General features: G+C 41.5%; 2 protein-coding genes across 6 annotated transcripts; one reads left to right on the forward strand and one right to left on the reverse strand.

Annotated features, from left to right (window-relative positions):
• Positions 1-4,927: 4,927 nt before the first annotated feature.
• Positions 4,928-7,620, reverse strand: B3GALT6 (beta-1,3-galactosyltransferase 6). The gene has a single exon (XM_030463518.1). It carries the CDS (start codon positions 7,297-7,299, stop codon positions 6,262-6,264), a length of 1,038 nt encoding a protein of 345 aa, XP_030319378.1. The 5' UTR covers positions 7,300-7,620; the 3' UTR covers positions 4,928-6,261.
• On the forward strand, positions 6,454-18,782 carry SDF4 (stromal cell derived factor 4). 5 transcript variants are annotated; one of them, XM_030463515.1, is made up of 7 exons: positions 6,454-6,549; positions 9,063-9,428; positions 12,702-12,838; positions 13,280-13,393; positions 15,550-15,708; positions 16,646-16,821; positions 17,432-17,608. In XM_030463515.1, exons 2-7 carry the CDS (start codon positions 9,121-9,123, stop codon positions 17,606-17,608), a joined length of 1,071 nt encoding a protein of 356 aa, XP_030319375.1. In that variant the 5' UTR covers positions 6,454-6,549; positions 9,063-9,120. The 5 variants fall into 5 exon arrangements, with proteins under 5 accessions (XP_030319375.1, XP_030319374.1, XP_030319377.1 ...); XM_030463514.1 differs by lacking the exon at positions 6,454-6,549 and adding an exon at positions 7,127-7,215; XM_030463517.1 differs by lacking the exon at positions 6,454-6,549 and adding an exon at positions 7,761-8,086 and having other exon boundaries at positions 17,432-18,782.
• The last annotated feature ends 1,196 nt before the right edge of the window (positions 18,783-19,978 follow it).

The following is a 19,978-nucleotide window of genomic DNA, read 5'->3' on the forward strand; positions in this document are numbered from 1 at the left end:
GGTTTTTTTTGATTTTAGTGTGGATACTTGGGGCTCCTGTGATGATGGACACTGTCCTCTGGAAGTCCCATCATATAAATGGCTTTATTTGGAATATTCCTGGGGAAAACAAAGCAGGGAAAGGTTTGAAAGGTTTGGTTTGGCTTCCAGGCAGGAACAATTGGGCTGTTGGAGAAGAGGGTTTGGGCTTAGAGGGGAGGGAGTGTCTTGCTTGGAGAAAAAAAAAATAAGCAGACCACAAGGTTTTTTCCCTTTTCTGAAAACTTGAGTAGCTGCAAACCTTCAGCTGATGGCACCAAGTCCTGCCATCATTTTCTCTTTGAGAAAAGCAAGCCCTTGGGCACTGATTATCTCTGTATTTTTCTATAATCTGAGTTCTGGTTTTAGGCAACTTCCTTGGCTACTGGCAGAAATTTCCCTCTGTATTTAATTTTCTCTGGGCAGCCAGGTTTGAATCAGCTCCCTTGATCTGCATTATTTGTAAATCTTCTCCTTATCTTCACTTCAATGGCAATTTGATCATTTGTGTTGGAAGGAAAGCATCACATAGCAAAAGAACTCCTCCTAGACTCAAGGTTTCACACTTGTGCCTTGATTTACCTCAGACAGCTTGGCCTTGGAATAATTCCTGAGCCCCTTGGCTTTGGAATTAGGACTTTGAAACAAGTTTTGAGTGATGAAAACTGTCCCAGAGGCAAGAAATGAAAGGTGGAAGGTGGCTGGGTCCTAAGGGAGCAAAATCCAGTGTGCTTCCCAGCAAACTGGGGCTTGGGGGGGAAAGGAACCAACCCAACAACCCTGGCCCCATCCCCTTGCTCTGTTTTCCCCAGAAACATGTAGGAATTTTCCCCAGAAACATGTAGGAATTGGCTGCTGATATAAGATTGATGTTTTACTATGACTTCAGGTGCCCAGCAGAGCAAGTATCTCAGAAATGGAGAATAAAACAGGCTTGTTCAGGCTGAAAGTTGAGGTGAAAAGCTCATTTTGCTCTTCTTGCTTAAAAAGCAGCAGGAATAGGGGGGTGGCTTGAAGCCTGGATTGGGTTTGAGGTACCCAACCCTCATCAGCCTGATTAACAAGTATTAAACTTGCCAAAGCTTTCCATGTGCCAAAGAGGTGACTGCAGTTATTTGAGATCCCAGTATTAATGAGAAAATGCTTTTTTTTGGTGCTTTGACTATAAATTCCTCCAAGAAAAATCTGAAGAGGTAATTGAAGAGCTGCTAGGGAGAACCTGGACACTTGGGATCAAAAGGAACAGCTTGGGTCTTACTCAGAGTCCTCTTTGGGTTTATTTCTTTGGTTTATTTAGCTACAAACAGAGGTGTTGCTCTGGGCTGGAGCCCACAATGTGCTTCCAAGGCTTTGGCAGAAGCAGCAGCAGCAACAAGAAAATCTTCATTTCCAAGGGAATGGGATGGGTACTTCAGCAGCAGCAGGTGAGTGCTATTTAAACAGCTTGAAGTGTTGGAATTATTTGAGCAAAAGTTCTACTGAGAATATTTTCAGTTGCCAGAGTGTTGCTAGTATTTTTTTTGTTTAAACATAAACCAGGACTAAAGCCAATAATGTTTATTGGTGTCTAACTGCTTAAAATACTTCATAGTTGAGCCCAGAATCAATAGATCTTTTAGTGAGAGTGTTTCTGAGTGCTTTACAGTTTAATTTGCTGATGTTTAATTAGGTTGAAGAGGTATTTATGGATACTCCTGTATCCCAGGGATGTTCCTTCCAAGCCACCAGCTACTTCAGGGTTCTGGTGAGCTCTGTACCTCTCAGACAGCTGTGTTGGAAAACAAATATTTTCATTTTTTTTTACATAGAACAAGCAATCACTGGTACAGCAAAATCCTTTTATTAAAAATCACAGCACACAGATCCTTTGGCCCACAAAGGCATCCATGAAGGGACAGAAAAACACATACACAATGCACTAATGCAACTACCAGGACTTCTCATGGACACAGCTTCAGGTTTCTAGCAGTTTACTTCCTGTGTAAGTGCTGAGCAATTAAACTCTGGGCCACACCTTGCTCCCTAAAGGGCTCAGTTGTGTGGCTGTGAAAAAAAAACAACAAACCCAACATAAATGTGCAATTTCAGAGGCTCAGCAGAGTACCCCAGGCTCACTCTGTTTCAGAAAGGCACACTCAGGATCCTGTAGCATCCTTCAGCTTCAGACAGGCTGGAAGTAACACGCTGCTCCACTTCCAAGTTTGGCCAAACATTCCCTAAACAGTCTGTATCAGACAGTAATAACTGGAATATTCCACTGGCATGAAGTAGTTCCAGGGGAAAAGGATATTTTACACAGGTTCATGGAGCAACAGTGCGTTCTAAATAAAAGACACAGCAACGTGGGTGCTGCCACTTTGCCAAGCATTCAGCAATCCCCAAAACACCCAGATTTTAACTCAGAAAGAACTGCAGCTCTTCATCACCTCCCTCTGCAGCTACCAGATAGGAAATAGGGATTGTAATGCTCTAAAAAGGAGGCATTTCAACTACAGAAAATGGAACATTTGTCAAAAGCATGAGACAGGAGCCTGTATTTAAACAAACTTCACATGAACCAAGCTGGACATTCAGAAAAGAAAGTGTTCAGTTACAGCAATAGCAATTTCTGTCCTGGTATTTTATTTTTTTTTTTTTAATCTTGAACTGGCTTTGGGAATTTCTGGAACCTTGAGGCTTTTTTAGGTGGAACTGTTCATTTATTTAGTATGGAGATGAATTTCCATACTAAATGGAACTATTTCCATACTAGGATGGAACCTGAAGTTTTAAAACTTTTGTGACTCCCCCATGCAATACAGATGTTTCTTCATTATTCAAAATAACATCACTAATGCAAAATGAATTTCCATACTGCTTATTTTCACACACTCAAAGAATTAAAGCTTTAAACTAAGCAATTTAAGCTTTAAATATTTCAGTATCAAGTCTGGGGTAAGACCACAGAGAAGACACAGAATGAACAATTAATTTCTCTCCTGTATCTGTTATCTCTGGTAGAACATTAAGTGCCTGATTTTAGAAATAAATAACTTTTTAAAATCTGAAAACAGTGACAAAAAGCTCACTGGTGCTACAGACCAACTCAGTGGCATCCTGAATGTGTAACAGAAGCTGATAGACTTGACCCAGCTGCCCAACACTGACACCTGGAACAGCTGAGGGGATCATTTCCCCCCAGCCAACCACTGATATTAAACATTAAATCCACAAAGTATTTATGAAAAAACTTGGAAACCAGCCCAAACCCCTATTTAACAAAATAAAAAGCCCACTAAGATCACTAAGCTATTGCCACTTAGAATGGCTAAAAATAAAATAAACAATATAAAATAAAAATAAACAAATCTATTCCTGATTCCTGGATAATTTTGTTTTCACTAAAACCCACAATAAAACTTTCCAGTCTAATAAAGACCAAACCCACTCATTTCTCAGCAGCACCAAAACATCCTCCCAGATGCTGGACCCACTCAAGTCAGGCTCTTCCCTCTGTCTTTCAAGAGAGAGAAAGATGACATTGTGATTATTAAGTATAAAACCATATTTGTTTTATGTGTATCAGGCTTCTGAGATGATGTCAGGAAATCAGGAGTCCTGAGGAAGTAGAAAGACAGCCTTTAATTACTACTTTTAAAAGATTCAATTCATATTTTGCTCAAAATGTGCTTTCTATTTTGCTTTAGAAAAAAAAAAATGGGCTCAAAAAGCAGCTTTGGATGGAACCTGAAGTTTTGAAACTTTTGTGACTCCCCCATGCAATACAGATGTTTCTTCATTATTCAAAATAACATCACTAATGCAAATTCTAATAAAATATAACAAAATAATCCTGTTAACCAAATAATCCTGTCCTGTATGCTTTGGGTTTTTTCCCCCACACATTGTGTGGGATGTCTGCTCTCTCCCAAATGATGTGATTTGCTTTTAAAATACCAAAAAAAGTTCCACAAATTTAATTTTCTACTTTTATGGAAATGTCCCAGTAGATTGGGATGGAAATTTAAGTGCTATAATTGCAGTAAGGGGGGGGTCTGCTAAGAAAATTAAGACCACTGACCAAAAGACAAAAAAAATCTGTCAAGATTTGTTTTGTAAATAGAGTATCTTAAAATAGTTAAGTATTTGCATGGAAAGTGTCTTCCATGGGGCCAATGATCAGGATTTCTCTGACAGCAATGAAAAATGCCTTTTTTTTTGGTGGGGTTTGGGGAGAAGTCGTGGGGGTTTTGTGGGTTGTGGGGAGGGAGGAGGAAAATCAACAATGTGGGGACACAATTCTGGGCAGAACTGGGTGAACAGAACCTTCTCACCAGCTTGAGGGAATTCTGATCCCAGCACTTTAAATAATGGCTTGTACACCAATAAATTCAAGCACTGCTTGATATGTAATCCTCATGGATGTTACAGCACCTCCTTGAGCAACTTTAAATGACATTTAACTACCTTATTTCTCCTATACACAATACATGTTCAATAATAATAAATAAATACTCACATTACAAGCATTTAGTCACTTATATACACACAATACTAGTGAAGCCCAAAGGGCAAATAGATTTTTTAATGCTAAAACCAATTTAAATTACCTGTAGTCTTAATTAATTCTTCTTCTGGAATAGCTTACCTTGCTGAAAAGCACACCTGCCTACCTGCCAGTACCTAAGCATGCATTAGAATGGACACATGCTAAAATAACTTTTTTTTCAGTATCTTAATTTAATTTTGTTTCATAAGAAAGCCAAAGATTTGTTCAAACTTTCAAAACAGAATCACCAGTCTCTACAGAAGACTCTTCTTGATCCTAACTAATTTAACCAAGAGAGGAACAAAAAACCCCATACTTGATTCCTTTGGTATGAACTGCTAATTAAAAAGGAAAAATACAGAGATATCAGTACCCTTTTTCTTTTTTCTTTACAATTTGTCTCTTCCTACAGGTGGGAACAGAGGAGGAAATTAAATGATATGAAAGTGCAGTGTGCAACAAACAGTTAAACTGAAAAGTAAGTATGCTCTTCAGGCATAAAATTAAAAACTTCTGCTGAAAATCTGCAGTTGACAAAGGTTACTGGAAGTCAGTAACTCTCTACTGCTACTGGGTAAAAAATTAATTTTGGAGGGGAATCCCTGGGGAGGGAATCCACACAGACCTAAGTGTGACTGTTGGGATATTTGTCCTTTTAGTTTGTAATGTAGCTCATGAAAAGAGACAATGTTGGTCTCAAAGAGGAATTTGGGGGTGAGGGAACTTGTTTCTCTTGAGCACAAACTGAGTTTACTTTCTCAGCTGTGGCACCAACTGTAGGGCAAACTCCAAACATACTGAATCCTGAAAATTTACATTTTGCAGAAGGAATCCAGAACCATATAAACCTGAAGCCTACAATGCCTGAGCAGTCAGGGAGATTACTGTTGAGAGGGAAAATATTCCTTCATGGATTGTGTTTGGAGGATAAGCCAAGAACAACCCCAATGCCTGACAACTGAAGGTGAGCTTTGTAGCAGAACTATTTGCCCCCAAAATAATGTCTCCTGTATCTGCCAAATACTGTAACTCATCTACCTTCCTAAATCCAGACTCAGTCTGTAGCTGCCAGATAATTTATCTACAAGATGTGTTTAGAACAACAAAAAGCTTAGAGACAAGTTACACAGGTTCAATAATTCCATTCCTGTAAATTCCTGACTCTGTGTCCCTCCCAAAGGAATGCTGGAGGTAAAACTGTTCCCTTCACTTGTCTGCCTGTGTCAACAACCACTCACCTTGTTCCCACTGCCAACAGCACCTGATTTGTGGCCCCATAAGAATCTTAAACCTTGCCAAACTGCCACGTCTTCCTTGCCAAGAAATAAATCCAGCTGCCACAGTCTTACTAAGTCCTATCATATATCTTTAGTAAATAAATCTTAGGGTCTGTTAAAAATCTTCCAGCAACTTTTCATCCAAGTTGTCTCCCCCAAGTTTTCTGTACTATCCATATTATGCAACCCATTGTCTTGCCACCTGACCCTTCCCATCTGCTTTTTGTCATCTATTTGTTTTTCAAACACCTCTACATCATGCCACATCAGCAGCTTTTAGGATTTCCAGGGTTTTGTTGGTGGTGACACAGTGAATCGTGCAAAATCTTTTGAGTCATTTTCAAGCCCTCCTTACCGGGATTTTTTTCCCCCACCCCCAGGTAACAGTAACCAAGCTCAGAGTCAATCAACAATTCAAACTTTTCTTCCCTCAGCCTTTCAGGGGATCCCATCCTTCCTTTGGCAACACTGAGAAGGAGGCACCCCCCAGTCATACATGTAGGAAAGCCTCAGCTTAACCTCCTCTTTACAGAGTTTTCCTTCCTTAGCCAGGGTCTGGTGCTTTTCCAGCATGTCCTCGATGCTCTGCTTGTGAGTTACTATGTACTTATTGTTACAGCCCCGGGATTTATACTCCGTGTCGAAGCGAGGGTCGTGCACCCTCTTCACGTCGATGGGCGCCAGCCAGACCCCCAGGGAGACATCTTCGCTCTGCCACATGTTCAGGTAATCCCTGCTGAGGCGCAGATAACGCACCAAATCCGCGGAAATCACATAACCCCCGCCCAGGGCGTAAGGCAGGTAATAATCACACAGCACCCAAGCGCTCTCCTTCCACTTCCCACCCGATTTCACCCGACCGCGGCCCGAGAAGAATCCCCAGTAGAGGCGATGCGGCTCCCTGGCTCTCAGCTCCTCCACCAGCACATCCAAACGCACGAAGGAATCGTCGTCGGCTTTCAGGACGAACTGGAAATCCAGGTGCAGATCCAGCCAGACATAAGCAGCCAGGATTTTAGCGGTCAGGTTCTCGTAGGAATCCCGCAGCTCCGGCAAAAGGAGGAGATCTCCGTGGCGGTTCTGTTCCAGTTCCAAACTCCTCAGCTCCTCGGCTCCCAACCCTCCGGTACCGATGACAAAGCGGCTCCAGATGCCATCGTGAGGCGGGCGGGAGGACAACCAAGTGCTGCGGATGATGCTGCGGCGTTCGCTGTATTTCGGGCCGCTGGTGACCAACACGGCCATGAACGCCGTTTCCTCAGGGGACAGCGGAGGAGCCGCGGGGAACTGCGGGCCCCGGGCCCCCCGAGGGGGTATGGCGGCGGGTTGGTTGTGAGGGAGCCCCCGGGGAGCAGGGAGAGGCCGTAAGCCCTCGGAGGTGCACTTGGCCAGGTAAAGCAGGACCGCGGCGAAGAGAGAGAGGCTGCCCAAGCCCAGGGCCGTCTTGTGGCGGCACAACAGCCGCCACAGCTTCATGGCCGCGGGGCCCTCTCCCACCCTCCGCCTTCTCCCTCCCCTTCCTCCTCCTTCTCTTCTCCCCGGAGTTTTAGGCGGGAAGAGCTTTGTGGCCTCCGAGGAGAAAGGGTGAGATTCCTGCAGGAAGCCTCACCGCGCTCCGCCGCCCCTCCCCTCCGGCGGCTTCATGGCTGCTTCCCCCTCCATCTCCCCTTCTCCTCAGGGAAGCGCCGGTTCAGGCCGTGAGGAGGAGGAGAAGGAGGAGCGGCTCTTTTCTCCGCCGATCCGCTGGGCCTCCGGCACGGTCTCGGTGTGTGTGGCGGCTGCTGCTCAGCTGATCCCCAGGCTTCTGGGAGAAGAGGGAGGAGGAGCAGCCGCCCCTTGGCTGAGGGGACGCGGCGGCCATTTTGCATCAGGGCAGCCGCCATTTTGGTTGAGGGCAAAGGGGGCGGCGGCCATTTTGCAGCAGGGCAGCTGCCATGTTGGTTGCGGGCAAGGGGAGCGGCGGCGGGCGCCCTGTTAGCCGTGGGCTGGAGGTGGTTGCAGCCCCCCGGGACCTGTGTTGGGTGGCGGTGCTGCCTCCCAGCGTGGTGGAGCCCGTTGTGTGTTGGCTAGGCAGCTGCTGTTCCGATTTCGTAAGGATTAGGAGCGGCGTGTTAGCGCACAAAAGGTGTTTTAAGGGCTTCCCAAGCACGAGAGGTGAAGGATAGGCACAAGGCGGGAGACGCGCGCGTAGGGGAGCTGGCAGAGGATGGGAAGAAAATTCCTTCACACTTGGAGGAAAAGGTCTGCTTTATTATTCAGTGAGGTAAGGACGAATTTTTGCCTTCCCGCTTCTCCGCCTTAAGGTCCTGCCAGTTGCGGAGCGTGCGGGGAAATGGCGGCACAGGGCGCTCCCTTGCCCTGCTCCAAAATGGCCGCTCCCCCTTCACTCGGTACCCATGCGCGGTGACGTCATCGCCACGCTCCGCTCCGTCCGCCCGTGCCTGAGGCGGGAGCGGCCCTGGGGTCCCTCAGTGCCTCAGAGGGTTCGGGGCAGCGGGGCCGGGCCGGGCCGGGCTCGCCTGGCACAGTTCTCGGAGATTGCGTTCCCCCCCTTTCTCCCCGGAGCTCTCTCGGTGAGTCAGTGTGGTCCCTCCCGGAGCGGAGTCCGGACCGCCGTTGACCTTCGCGGTGGGCAGGGCAGCCCTCTCTGCGGTGTTGGGGTTTGTTGTGGGGCTGGGCGGGTGTTTCTCGGGGCTGTGTGGGTTTTGTGCTCCCTCCCGCTAGGTTTTGTCGGGTTGCTGGCGTTTTCTTTGTCCCCCGCCGGCTGCCAGATGGGTGGCAGCGGTTTTCAGGTGATGAAAGAGCCGCCCCTGAGGTTGCTTCTCATGCTGGCTCTCTCCTGGGTGTTTCCATCTCCCCTTTGTGTGAGAGCATTTGTAATCACATTTCCCTCCGTCATCTGTTTCCAAAAAAGCTTCTCTTTCAGCCTTTCTCAGGAAATGTTTGGGTTTCAGGTGTCAGGTCAGCTCATGCCGTAACACCTGAAGACAATGTGCAGAGCTGAACGAGGTCATTTAAAGGATGTTAACTTTCAGAGTCCTCTAACAAAGGTTATGATTGTGCAAACTGAAAACTGACCCAGATTAATTTCTTGTCGTGTATTTATTATTTAACCACAAATGTACTATTTACACCAAATACTTGTGTGGCTGTGTTGGTTCTTCTGAATTTTAGGAGATGTTTTATTGGTGACATAATTTTCTAGAGTTTGATTTGAGTTTCTTCCATTCTGTTTTTAGATCCTTTAATCCAGTCACAGTAATTTAATCGGCTGATACTTCAAATAAAAAGGAAACCATGATGTCAAGACAGGCCTTTCTCTGCAGTCTGGGATCTCTGTATTTATCCCTTCTGTTTGTATTTCTTCTAATGGATGTTTATGCAAGGCCTGCAAATAATTCAGCTCTCAAAGAAAAGCCAGCTGACAGTAAGGATGAGAATGAGATCTTGCCCCCAGATCACTTAAACGGGGTAAAAATGGAGATGGATGGACATCTTAACAAAGAATTTCATCAAGAAGTTTTTCTAGGGAAAGAGATGGAAGAGTTTGAGGAAGATTCAGAACCCAGAAAAAACAGGAAGAAGCTCATGGTCATCTTTTCAAAGTAAGTTATGTTTCAAAGGACATTGCCAAGAACTCTGTTTGCAGAAAAACTTGCAAACTTCTCTGTAATATTTTAAAACTATAATCATGAAGGTGAAAACATCCTACTCAAAGCACAACGTCCGTGTTATGAAGGTATTAACATACCTGTATAAACTGTTCTCAGGAGTTAAAATGCAAGTTTTGAGAGTCATAACCAGTATGCAGGATTTGTGCTGTGGTTTAGTAAAACTGTGGACAAACTTGCTGTTGCTGTGTGAAGACTTAGATCAGGTTTGCATCAGCTGAGAGACTGCCAGATGGATGCGAGTCAGAGACAGAATGGAAACAGAATTCAAAGTCAGTGCAGACTTTCAGACACAAGGTGGCAGGATTGGCTTTATTTGCCTTTTGTAAAACGGCTCAAATCCCTTGGTGCTCTCTGTGTTGCTGATGGTGTGGGGATGTGCATATACTCGAGATAAAATGAGAAGGCTTAAAGAAGCATTTTTTCTGTGAACTTTGCACTAGCAGGGAAAAATTATCATTAATAGCACTGAAATTATTTTTTCTGGTGTTCTCCTGAGTAAAGACAGGTAAAAAAAAACAGGTAAAAACAGACAGGCAAACCAGAGTGGCTTTTCTGTTTAGAGTAAAATCCTTTCTGTCTGCTGGTCAGACTATTTACTTCACTGGTAGGATATATAAAAACAGAAAGGTTGTGCTTAGAAGGTTTAATTTTCCTTATTGGAAAGAAATTTAACTGGTGGTCAGTAAATTGTCATTCACCAGTTGCTGACTCCCTTAATTTCTGCTTGTTATGAAAGAGGTTGTTTTAGGAAGCTTAAGGAATTGGGATTCTAGGTCAGCTTCACTAAGATTCTCAGACTAGATGAGAAATGCAGAAATTCTGAGGAATTTGGTTGCTTTCTAGGCATGCTCTTAAAGGCTGAGTGAAAATAAAAATACTGTAAACCAGCTGGTAAGGAACAGGCTTCCAAATGCTTTGGAATTATTTCCTTTTGAAGACAAAACAGACAATGTGGCTTTAATTAATGACAGCTGAGAATCTACAGTGGGACAAAAAGTAGTCAGTTCAAGCCATAATTTAATAGTTACTGAAAATAAATTTGATAGATGGAAGAAAAGCTCTTCCAAGTGTGCTTTTGTAGGCAAGCAAGCTACATGTGACTGAAGGATAATTCTGGGGTTTGGTTTCCCAAGTCAGTCTTTGCAGGTCTGCAGAAGTGGTGTGTTAGAGGTTAACCTGTAGCCCCCCTCTGCCCCCCGAAATGAGGGTGCAGAAAATCCTAGGTGTGTCTTTTTAGTCTTTATTCCTTTCCAAGGACAAGTGCCAAGGTACCTTGAGGTTGAGAAGATCTGTGAGGGCAGATTACTTGATATCACCTGGCAAAAATGAAAGAATTGAAATTTTATTTGCTGTTTTCAGTTGTCTGTTCCGAATGAGATTGTTATCTAAGGATAACAAGCTTTTGTTTTTATTGTTACATGGTAACCTCACAGCAGGACCATCCCTTGTGTCTCATCCAGTTGTAAATACCCCTGTCAGAAGCAGAAGTGCTTCTTGCAGATATCTTACAGTGGATGCCTGCTGGCTGAGGAGAATCTGGGTCATTGGAGACTTCTTGTGCCAGCAGAACAAAGGTGCATTTTCATGAGCCTAAAGGAGCAACAAGTGGGATGTTTGTTAACCATTCTCCCTGGGTACAACGGGGCTTAGATGGAAAGTACAGCTTGGAAGAAGCAAGCTTGATAGCTTTGATCTAGGGAAACTGGAGTCTTAAAATGTTTAGGAGGAAAAGGCTTTGTTTTCTCTTCTCATTTTTGGGAGTACCTATTCCACCTCAAACCCCACAGTTGTTAACCTGGTAAATGCCAGTGGAACAACAGCATTTTACTGGTCTTGCCATTGGTGCTGAAAAGCTGATCCTGAGCTCACAGATAGGTGGAAAGATGGGATACAATATTTAAACCCACTAATATTTTGCATTTATTAACACAGCTAAGTGTTGTAGAATGAGATGTGATAAGGTGGTGTTTGGCTTAAGGTTTTTTTAGTTGACATTTACATTTATCATATATTGAGCTTGAGTTTCATTGAAAACACTTCAGTACTGTTAAGATATTTATGGAAACAGATATGAAATCAGGCTGTGGTTTTTTGTTTTGTGTTTCTTTATTGTTTTGGCTTTTTTAATTGGACAAGAGTGGTTTTGGTGTGTTCTAAATATAATCTTATCTTTTAAATGTTGGTGATGCCTTTCCAGTTTTAAACCTTGTTGTATTTTTTTGAACAAGTACTTAACCATATGCTCAGAAAACCTTCAAGTGTCATGGTACTGGCTTTTTTTGTTTGTTCAGCTGTTATTTCTATAGTCACCTATTTTTAATGAATGAGCATTAGTGGTGATGTAATAAAGTAAACCAGTATTGGTAGTACATGGAGAACAGTGGGTTGTCAGACTGAACATTTACTGATCATTGTATCCAGGCAGAAATAGCCCAATATCACTGAGTACAAGCACATCCTTTGGCACAGCAAACTGAGCCTGGTAACTTAGAAACCTAATGTTGAACAAATGTACGTGCACAACTTCTCTATCTGTGCTAAGAATTAAAAATTGTCATCTGTAATGTCACCACAGATCAAGGCATAATAGAGAAAACCTGATTTATTTGCTTTTTTTCCCTTACTACAGTCAAAAGTTTTCACATACTACAGCCAAAGTATGAAGTAGTTGGGAAGTCCTTGCACCAATGTTATTCACTTTATATTTTCATTGTTTTTAATGGTCAGGGTAGTTGTAATGTGATACAGGCAGACACAGGGACACAGCTCATTAGTGAACTTCAGAGATTTTGGAAGGTCGAGGTAAAAAGTTGGGAAGATTTTTTCAGAGTAGTGAAAGTCTGCAGCAGCTGGCAGGTGACAATTCCAAACCAACAGGAAAGGAGCCAAAATGCCATCTTTGTGGTGTCCTCTACTTGAAAAATGTGCTCAAACATAATACTGAAATGAGTTAACTTACAGCAAGGTATGGCTGGATGGCTTTCACTCAGTAATAACCTTGTAGTTACTTTAATTAGGGAATAAATGGCTAACTTGCTACTTGTCCACTCTGTAGTTGAAAAAAGTACAACTTCTCAAAGAGGGTTGTGAATACACTCTTTTTTTCTGTTTTTTCTATGTTATTGCTGAATAAAGTAATCAATTTAAAATCTAAAACTATGCCACAGCTCCTCAGCCCCCAAATCTCAATGTTGTTCCACATAGGGTGGATATAAATCATGATAAAAAGATCGGGGCGAAAGAGATGCAGCGCTGGATCATGGAAAAGACAGATGAACATTTCCAAGAAGCTGTGGAAGAGAATAAAATGCACTTCCGAGCTGTGGACCCTGATGGTGATGGTAAGGTGACAGGTTCCTCCTCCTCCTGGTGACATCTGGAGTTGGTTGCTGGTAGCCAGACCTCCTGGTGGCTCTTTGGAGGTGATGTGACAAAAGCTGAGTTCCTCTGGGCTGTGGGCAGTCAGAACAGTGGTGATTCAGCCTCACAGCTCTGTGCTGACTGCACTGTTCTTTCCCTTGCAGTCACAGGAAATTGTAACAAGAGGCACTGCCAGGGATGGCGTGAGGATGGTGATATAAATAGATTATTTTCACAAGGCCTGGCTGGTCTAAATAAACAAAAGCAAGTCAGAGTTTTTGTGTTTGCCATTCATAAAGCTTAGTGTGGTGGTCATAGTGCTGAACCAAAGGATTTTAGCATGTACTCTTATAAGTAATGGGACCAGAAGTTTGTCATTTAAGCAGGATATGTCATGTCTGAGCTATGGGTCTTTTTTACAGGCCACGTATCCTGGGATGAATATAAAATTAAATTTTTGGCAAGCAAGGGCTTTAATGAAAAAGAGATTGCAGAGAAGGTCAGAAACAATGAAGAATTGAAAATAGATGAAGAAAGTAAGTGTGTGTTGGTTTTTCTTTTACTTTCTTAAAATCTGAATATCAAAACTATTCTTAATACAAGATGAGTGTTTTAGTTTTGCTTCTACACAACTGTAGAATGTGTAAACAACAAGACAGAAATACTACATTTCTTCCCAGCTCAGATCTACCTTCCCAGTATAAATGTTTAACACTGAAATATTTGGTTGCTTTTTTGTGTTACTGTTTTGTTTCTGTTTGCATAGTTTTCTTTTATAAAAATCTGCTACAATTTATCAGACCTGTGTTATCTGCAGAGGATGGAACTGGTAGTGTGGGAACCAGGTCCCCTGTTGCTCCAAATGAAAGGGAGGTGCTATCCATGATCCCTGTTCTGGAATTGAGGAGGGATTTATGTGCCCCCACTGTTGTGCTTAAAGAAGAGGCACACTTAGGCACTGCAAAGCAGACCAGAAGTTATCAGCAGAAGGTTGCCCAATGCTTGCTTCTTTTTTTCTCTGAATTCTCCATAGAGTGATGGATTCTTTAGGTTAATGAGATTAATCTTTTCTTCCTGATTGAAACTTTCATTTGGATCTGGTTTGGTATAAGTATGGCAACTCTTAACTTAATCTCCCTGTTCCCCTCTATCCAAAAGTGTTTAAATTTACTGTTCATTAAAGCACAAGGCCTTAGCCTTTCCTTGCAGGAATTAGTCATTTAAAAGTGGGTTATGTTATATTTTCCATTTATCAAAAAGCAACTAAAATGCAAATGGGCCTTTGAATTTTATGGCAGGGAAAACACCTGTGCAGCATGTTTTATGGCAGTGTGGTTAAGTACAGTTTACAGGAATGCTCCTCAGATAAAAGATGTGCTGAATAAGGGAAGTGTGTACATAATCATTTTTCTACCTAGGTAACGAGCCTTTTTTGGGAAAATCAAATTAGTTATCTACCACTTCCTGAGGGTGAGATTCAGAACTTATTTTCATATTCTAGTGCAGTGTAAAAGTACTCTTTTCAATCTGTATTAAAAAAATAACTGAATGTGTGGCACTTGAGGCACATTCTGAGTCTTTTGCTGAAGCACTCTTAGGTTTGGATGCCAGGTCAAAACTAGGAACACAACATTATTTAAGTTCTGCAGATAACAAGAGTTTCCACTGCTGACTGACAGCTGAGTTTTGTTTCAGACTGAGTAAGAAAAGTAGGCAAAGGGAGATTGACTTGTGACTTATTATTTGGGGTTGGCTACACTGGAAAGCTGTAAGCAAGTGATTTGATTATTCTGGGTTTCCTTGTGTCCTTGCTAGAACTAAAACTTGCCATTTACAAACTTGCCCTATGATTCATATTCAGACTCTAAAGGATTTCTTTGCTTTTCACAAAAAACATTCACTGAAGACTTAACTCCTAATTACAACTAGCTGTTCAAAAATGTAGCTGTGACTATTGGGTTTTTTTCCCCCTCTTGTAACTCAGCAACCAAAAGCATGCAGGAGTTGTTTAAGACAATTTATTAAATCAAAATAATCATTATCCAAAGGCTGTAGTCTTTCAGAGGGTTTTTAAAACTTGTGAAAAGCTTCAGGTTTGTGTTTTAGGATATTCTGAGGGTAGCAGGGTGTACTGCAGATTATTTTTTCCAGTGTGTCATTTAGAAAATGCCTACACCAGAAAAAAGAGCACTCTGTACAGGTTTGGGGTTTTTCCCTCTTTGGTTATGTTGAGGACCAGTAGGTGCACACAATATTCACATGGTGTGTTGCAGGGCTGGTTTCTTATCCTCAAGTCAGATGCATGGTTTGAGCAGAAACACACGTACAAATTATGATTCTCAGTTAAGTCTAGGAAAAAATCACTTTAAAAAAGTGAATTCACTTAAAAAGTGCTTGTCTGTGTGGTGCAAGATGAAATAAAAGATGTAAAAACGTAAATGATTTGGTATCTGTTCATCTAAGTGTACTTCAACTTGCATTTGCTCCTTGCAACAAAAATATTTCTATTGAATTATAGTGATAACTGAAACATATGAGGGTTATGTCTGAAGTCAGACTGCTCTCTGATATGGATCAGACAAGGTAGCTCAAAGGAGTGATAATTACTTGTATCCTTAAGTAATGGAAAGCTAAATGCATTTCTTGGTGCTTAGTGCAGCTTCTGTTCTTGACTTTTTTCTTGAATTTCTAGCACAGGAAGTTTTAGACAACCTGAAAGATCGATGGTACCAAGCTGACAACCCCCCTCCTGATCTCTTGTTGAATGAAGAAGAATTCTTGTCCTTTCTTCATCCAGAGCACAGCAGGGGAATGCTGAAGTTCATGGTGAAAGAAATCATCCGAGATTTGGGTATGGAATTTAAAACCACATTTCTTGGGAGCTGCTGAGTGCAGGTTTCAGAATATCTTTCAAACATATAATACAAAAGCCATGATATTCTGAATGCTTCATACAAAGAAGATCAGCTGCTGCATTGTGGGGTCACTGCAGCAATTGCAGGAAAGATTTTTAATGGCTATGAAAATACTCTAGAATATATGGATGTGAATATTCCATGAGGGAATGGAATACTCATTAATGCTTTATACTTACCCAGTACAGCCACCATGTAAGAACCATGACATACAGTCATGAATGTGGAAATAAGTGGTGGAGGTTTCTAAGAAAGTAATATTTAAAAAAAATTTCTAAGTGTTGGCACACGTTTTTCCTGTTGAGTCAATAGTGATGCATATTTAAAACCCCTAAAACACCTGCATTAAAAAGAACAAGGGAACTATGACTTTGTTTGTTGTTAACTTCATAAATATGAAGTTTCCAGTGGTATTTGGGTGTAACACACACAGACAGAACACCTCCAGCATGCAGTCTTTTACAAGTGTTAATTTACCTGAATTTTAATGCAGCAGGAGACTGGGTGCAGATGGAAGTACAGTTCTGTTGCAATAGATGGCTGAAAAAATAAACAGCAATTTAAGCAATAAAACCCAACCAGCTTTCACCCTGGTGAGGACCTCAAGGGGCAGTAAAATCCTTTTTCTCAGTGTATTGTTGAGTATATATTTTTTAGCCTTCTCAAACCTTATGTGTGCCCTGGAACAGAGCTTTTAGCTGACCAGGGATGTAAATGTAATGTACAAAACAAATGTAATTTGTTTTCCTGTGCAAGAGTCAGGATTGTGGACTGCTGAAACCAGTACCTATGACATCTCTGACCTGAAGGAATTTCTCCTTTTTAATGGGCATTAAGGAAGTACTTTTCAGTTTCTTTGTGCTTCTCTTGTAGATCAGGATGGAGATAAGAAACTTACCCTATCAGAGTTCATTTCATTACCTGTTGGTACTGTTGAGAACCAGCAAGCTCAGGATATTGATGATGACTGGGTGAAAGACAGAAGGAAGGAATTTGAGGAAGTGATTGATGCTAACCATGATGGTATTGTCACAATGGAAGAGCTGGAGGTAAGTTTTCCTCAAATACCTTGAGAACCAGCAGTTGGCTTATAAGTACAGGTCTGAAATTACTTTAGGAATTCTAAAAATATTTGAATTAACATTCCAGTGTGTCTGTCTTCTTCACCAAACTGGATTACAGTGTTCTGTAGTGCTTGCAGACAGTGTTGTTATGCTTTTTGCTAAAGGGGAGTGGTTTTTCCTTCTGTCATTGTTGCTTTTAGGGTTTTTTGTCACATAGACACTTGTATGGATTGGAGTGCACGAAGGCAAGTCACAGACTGTTTAGTTTTGAATTCTTCTTCACAAACCCCACCAGATTTGATAGTGAGTTTAGTCAAATGGCAAAACTATTTTTATTGTAGACACTGGCATCAGCTGAGAAAATCTGTATTTGTATTAGAACAGCCAAGGGAGCAGTGAATGAGCAAGCAGCTAGGAGACAGATGTAAGCCTGTTAAAAAGATGTGCTAACACATTTTTCCATGACTTATGTTCACTTTGGGATTGCTTACGTTGGTCTCATCATTGCTGAAGTTTGCAGAGAGCTAAGGTTCCTTATTCTGGTGTGTGGGAATGCCTGCTTAGTGACTGAAAACTCTTTTCTTCCATCTTTCAGGAATATATGGATCCTATGAATGAATACAATGCCCTGAATGAAGCAAAACAAATGATAGCAGTAGCAGATGAAAATCAAAACCATCACTTGGAGCTGGAGGAGATCCTGAAATACAGTGAATACTTCACAGGCAGCAAGCTTATGGACTATGCACGGAATGTCCACGAGGAGTTCTGATCCTGCTGGCTTTTCCAGAGCTCTGAAGCACTTTCTTGCTTTCAAAATAAAAAGAAAAAAAGGAAAAAAAAATGCAACTCCAAACAGACAGAAAGTTACTTTGCTGCTATCTGTGTTCTATGCCTACAGTGTGTTGTCCTAGACTTAACAAAACCTTCCGTCCATAGCTAAGATCTGCAGTTCTCTTGCCTTTGGAATGAGGGGAGAATGGCCCAAAAATATTGGGGCAGATACTGGGCTACATCAGTTCCTGGTTTCTACAGTCAACCCAGCTGAAGTTTCAGCTGCCCGTGGCATTTGGTGGAGGCTTCTTGAATACTTTAACTTCTTCTGTTGCCCTTGTAGCTGCTGATCATGGAAATCAGAAATGACACTGAAAGATGTTGGCTTTTATAAAGGGGATGTGGTTCAAATACGTGTGTTCTGACCTCATGAGAATATCCACACACAGACTGATTGGCTCATTAATCTTCCTCTGTTTTGTTCTCAATCTACTAATACATTGCTGAGAATTTAATACAAGTTCTCCCTCCCTCTGAGTTGTCTTTAGGGAGCAACTTGTTTTAATTTTACAGGGAAACTCTTCTGTAGCTAATTTAAAAAGAAATCTGGTAATAGTGGGACAGGTTTTGTGTCTGCAGCTGCACTGGGAATGTGAGAGATTGCTCATGTCTTAAATCAAATTTCATTCTAAAATGGAAACAATGGGGAAGGTTTCTTTGTGGACTTCAAGATGTTGGACAGAGCAACAGGATTCACCTGGGTGTATGGTTATACATAAGTAGAATTGTTAAAGCTAGTATAATTAAGTATATTTTGAGTATGTGTTAATTTGTCTCTGTACAAATTAATGATGCTGATGAACTTGTGAATGATGAAGCTGAGGGGAATAGAGGATTTGCTGTTGAACTCATTTTACCAGAGCCATGTACAGTCAGCTCCTGGGAAACATTCTAATCAGTCTCATTTTGGGTAATCTCAGAAAGCATTTTGCAACACAAGGGTCATATCCTCTACTGTCTAAATTAGAAAAGTTTATTTTTACTCTGGTTTCATCTTTACTGTAAAAACCCCTCTTTCTGATGGGTTGCCTGAAAATCCAAGTGAGATATTATATTTGATTAAACCTATTCTCTTAATATAATGTAAATATAAGTATTGCTGTCTGTTTTGAGTTTTTTGGTTTTGGTTTTTTTTTCTTTAATTAAATTACTTGTATCAATCTTTTTATACACATACAGCTTTTTCCATTAAATATTTTTCTCCATGCTTTGGAAATGTTGCTGGTTTTAGGTTTGTCAGTGAGTGGGGGGAAAAAAATCAACTTCTATTAATGTCCCAACTTCATTCTTGTATTATAACCTAGTTGTTTGCACAGTTCAGTTATTTAGATATAATTTGAGTGGATAAGTTCTATCTAATCCTGATGCTCAGGAAAGAAGTGCTGATGTTCAGAGGGATTCCTGAACAGCTGAAATATGGTGAAGAATTTTGGAATTTATCTGTCAACAGAGGCAAAAATTATGCACAATCTTCTGATAATGTGAGTATGGAATTCCTGGAAAAATACAAGGGAACACAACTGCAAAAATGTTGTATGTGATGTGGCAATACTGATTATACCCCTGAGAAATCTGAAACTTAAGGAACAACTGCAAAAAATTAATTTTTACTGTATACCTGGTGTTCTGCACCTTAATGTTTGTTTTTTTTCTCTGTCAGGAATAAGGAATACATGTAGAGTAGCAGCTGTGAGGCTGAAGTGGGCTGCGTGGTGAGATTTGAAGGTAAAGGGAGTTTCCTGTGTTGTAATTTTCAATGTTCAAACCATTGTAGTTTGGAGACTTATTTAAAACAAATCTTTTAAGTATTTTTTAGGCACTCAGTCTTTCTCAGATTCTTGTAAGTCATTTTCTATAGAGGAAACCCTACTTGCTTAGGGAATCTAGGGATTGAAAGCCTTTCATTACACACTAATTATGAGTTCCATGTTTGATTTATATGGTTTTTGTTGGGTTTTTTTTCATGTACACAACCAATCCAGCCTGCTGCTATAGGACTTGGTATCTGAGTGCTTCCACCTCATGGGCATGTTTGGTTTTTCTGGAATTCTTGTCTTTACCTGTGGCTCTCAGCCCTTAAGCTTGTCAGGCATGACTTCTCTTTACAGTAGCAAGGATCACCTCTAGTTCTGGCTTTCTGTTCTAAGGCTATGAATATAAATCTTTTCATAATGCTTGTCTGCAGTTTCTTACTTTTCATTATGCTGTCATAATGCCAAGTCTTACTGCCTGTGAATGTTTTAGTTGTGAACTGCAAAAAATAACTTTGTGGGGTGTGGGGAAGATGGATGGGGGTGTGGAGCCTGTG

Source organism: Calypte anna, chromosome 21, assembly GCF_003957555.1.
Source record: "Calypte anna isolate BGI_N300 chromosome 21, bCalAnn1_v1.p, whole genome shotgun sequence".
Taxonomy (NCBI): domain Eukaryota; kingdom Metazoa; phylum Chordata; class Aves; order Apodiformes; family Trochilidae; genus Calypte; species Calypte anna.

Bases quoted from the DNA above. Each gene is read 5' to 3' on its own strand.
- B3GALT6 (XM_030463518.1), bottom strand. From the start codon at position 7,299: ATGAAGCTGTGGCGGCTGTTGTGCCGCCACAAGACGGCCCTGGGCTTG.
- SDF4 (XM_030463515.1), top strand. From the start codon at position 9,121: ATGATGTCAAGACAGGCCTTTCTCTGCAGTCTGGGATCTCTGTATTTA. The intron at 9,429-12,701 runs GTAAGTTATGTT...TGTTCCACATAG, and splicing joins CTCATGGTCATCTTTTCAAA to GGTGGATATAAATCATGATA. The intron at 13,394-15,549 runs GTAAGTGTGTGT...TTGAATTTCTAG, and splicing joins ATTGAAAATAGATGAAGAAA to CACAGGAAGTTTTAGACAAC.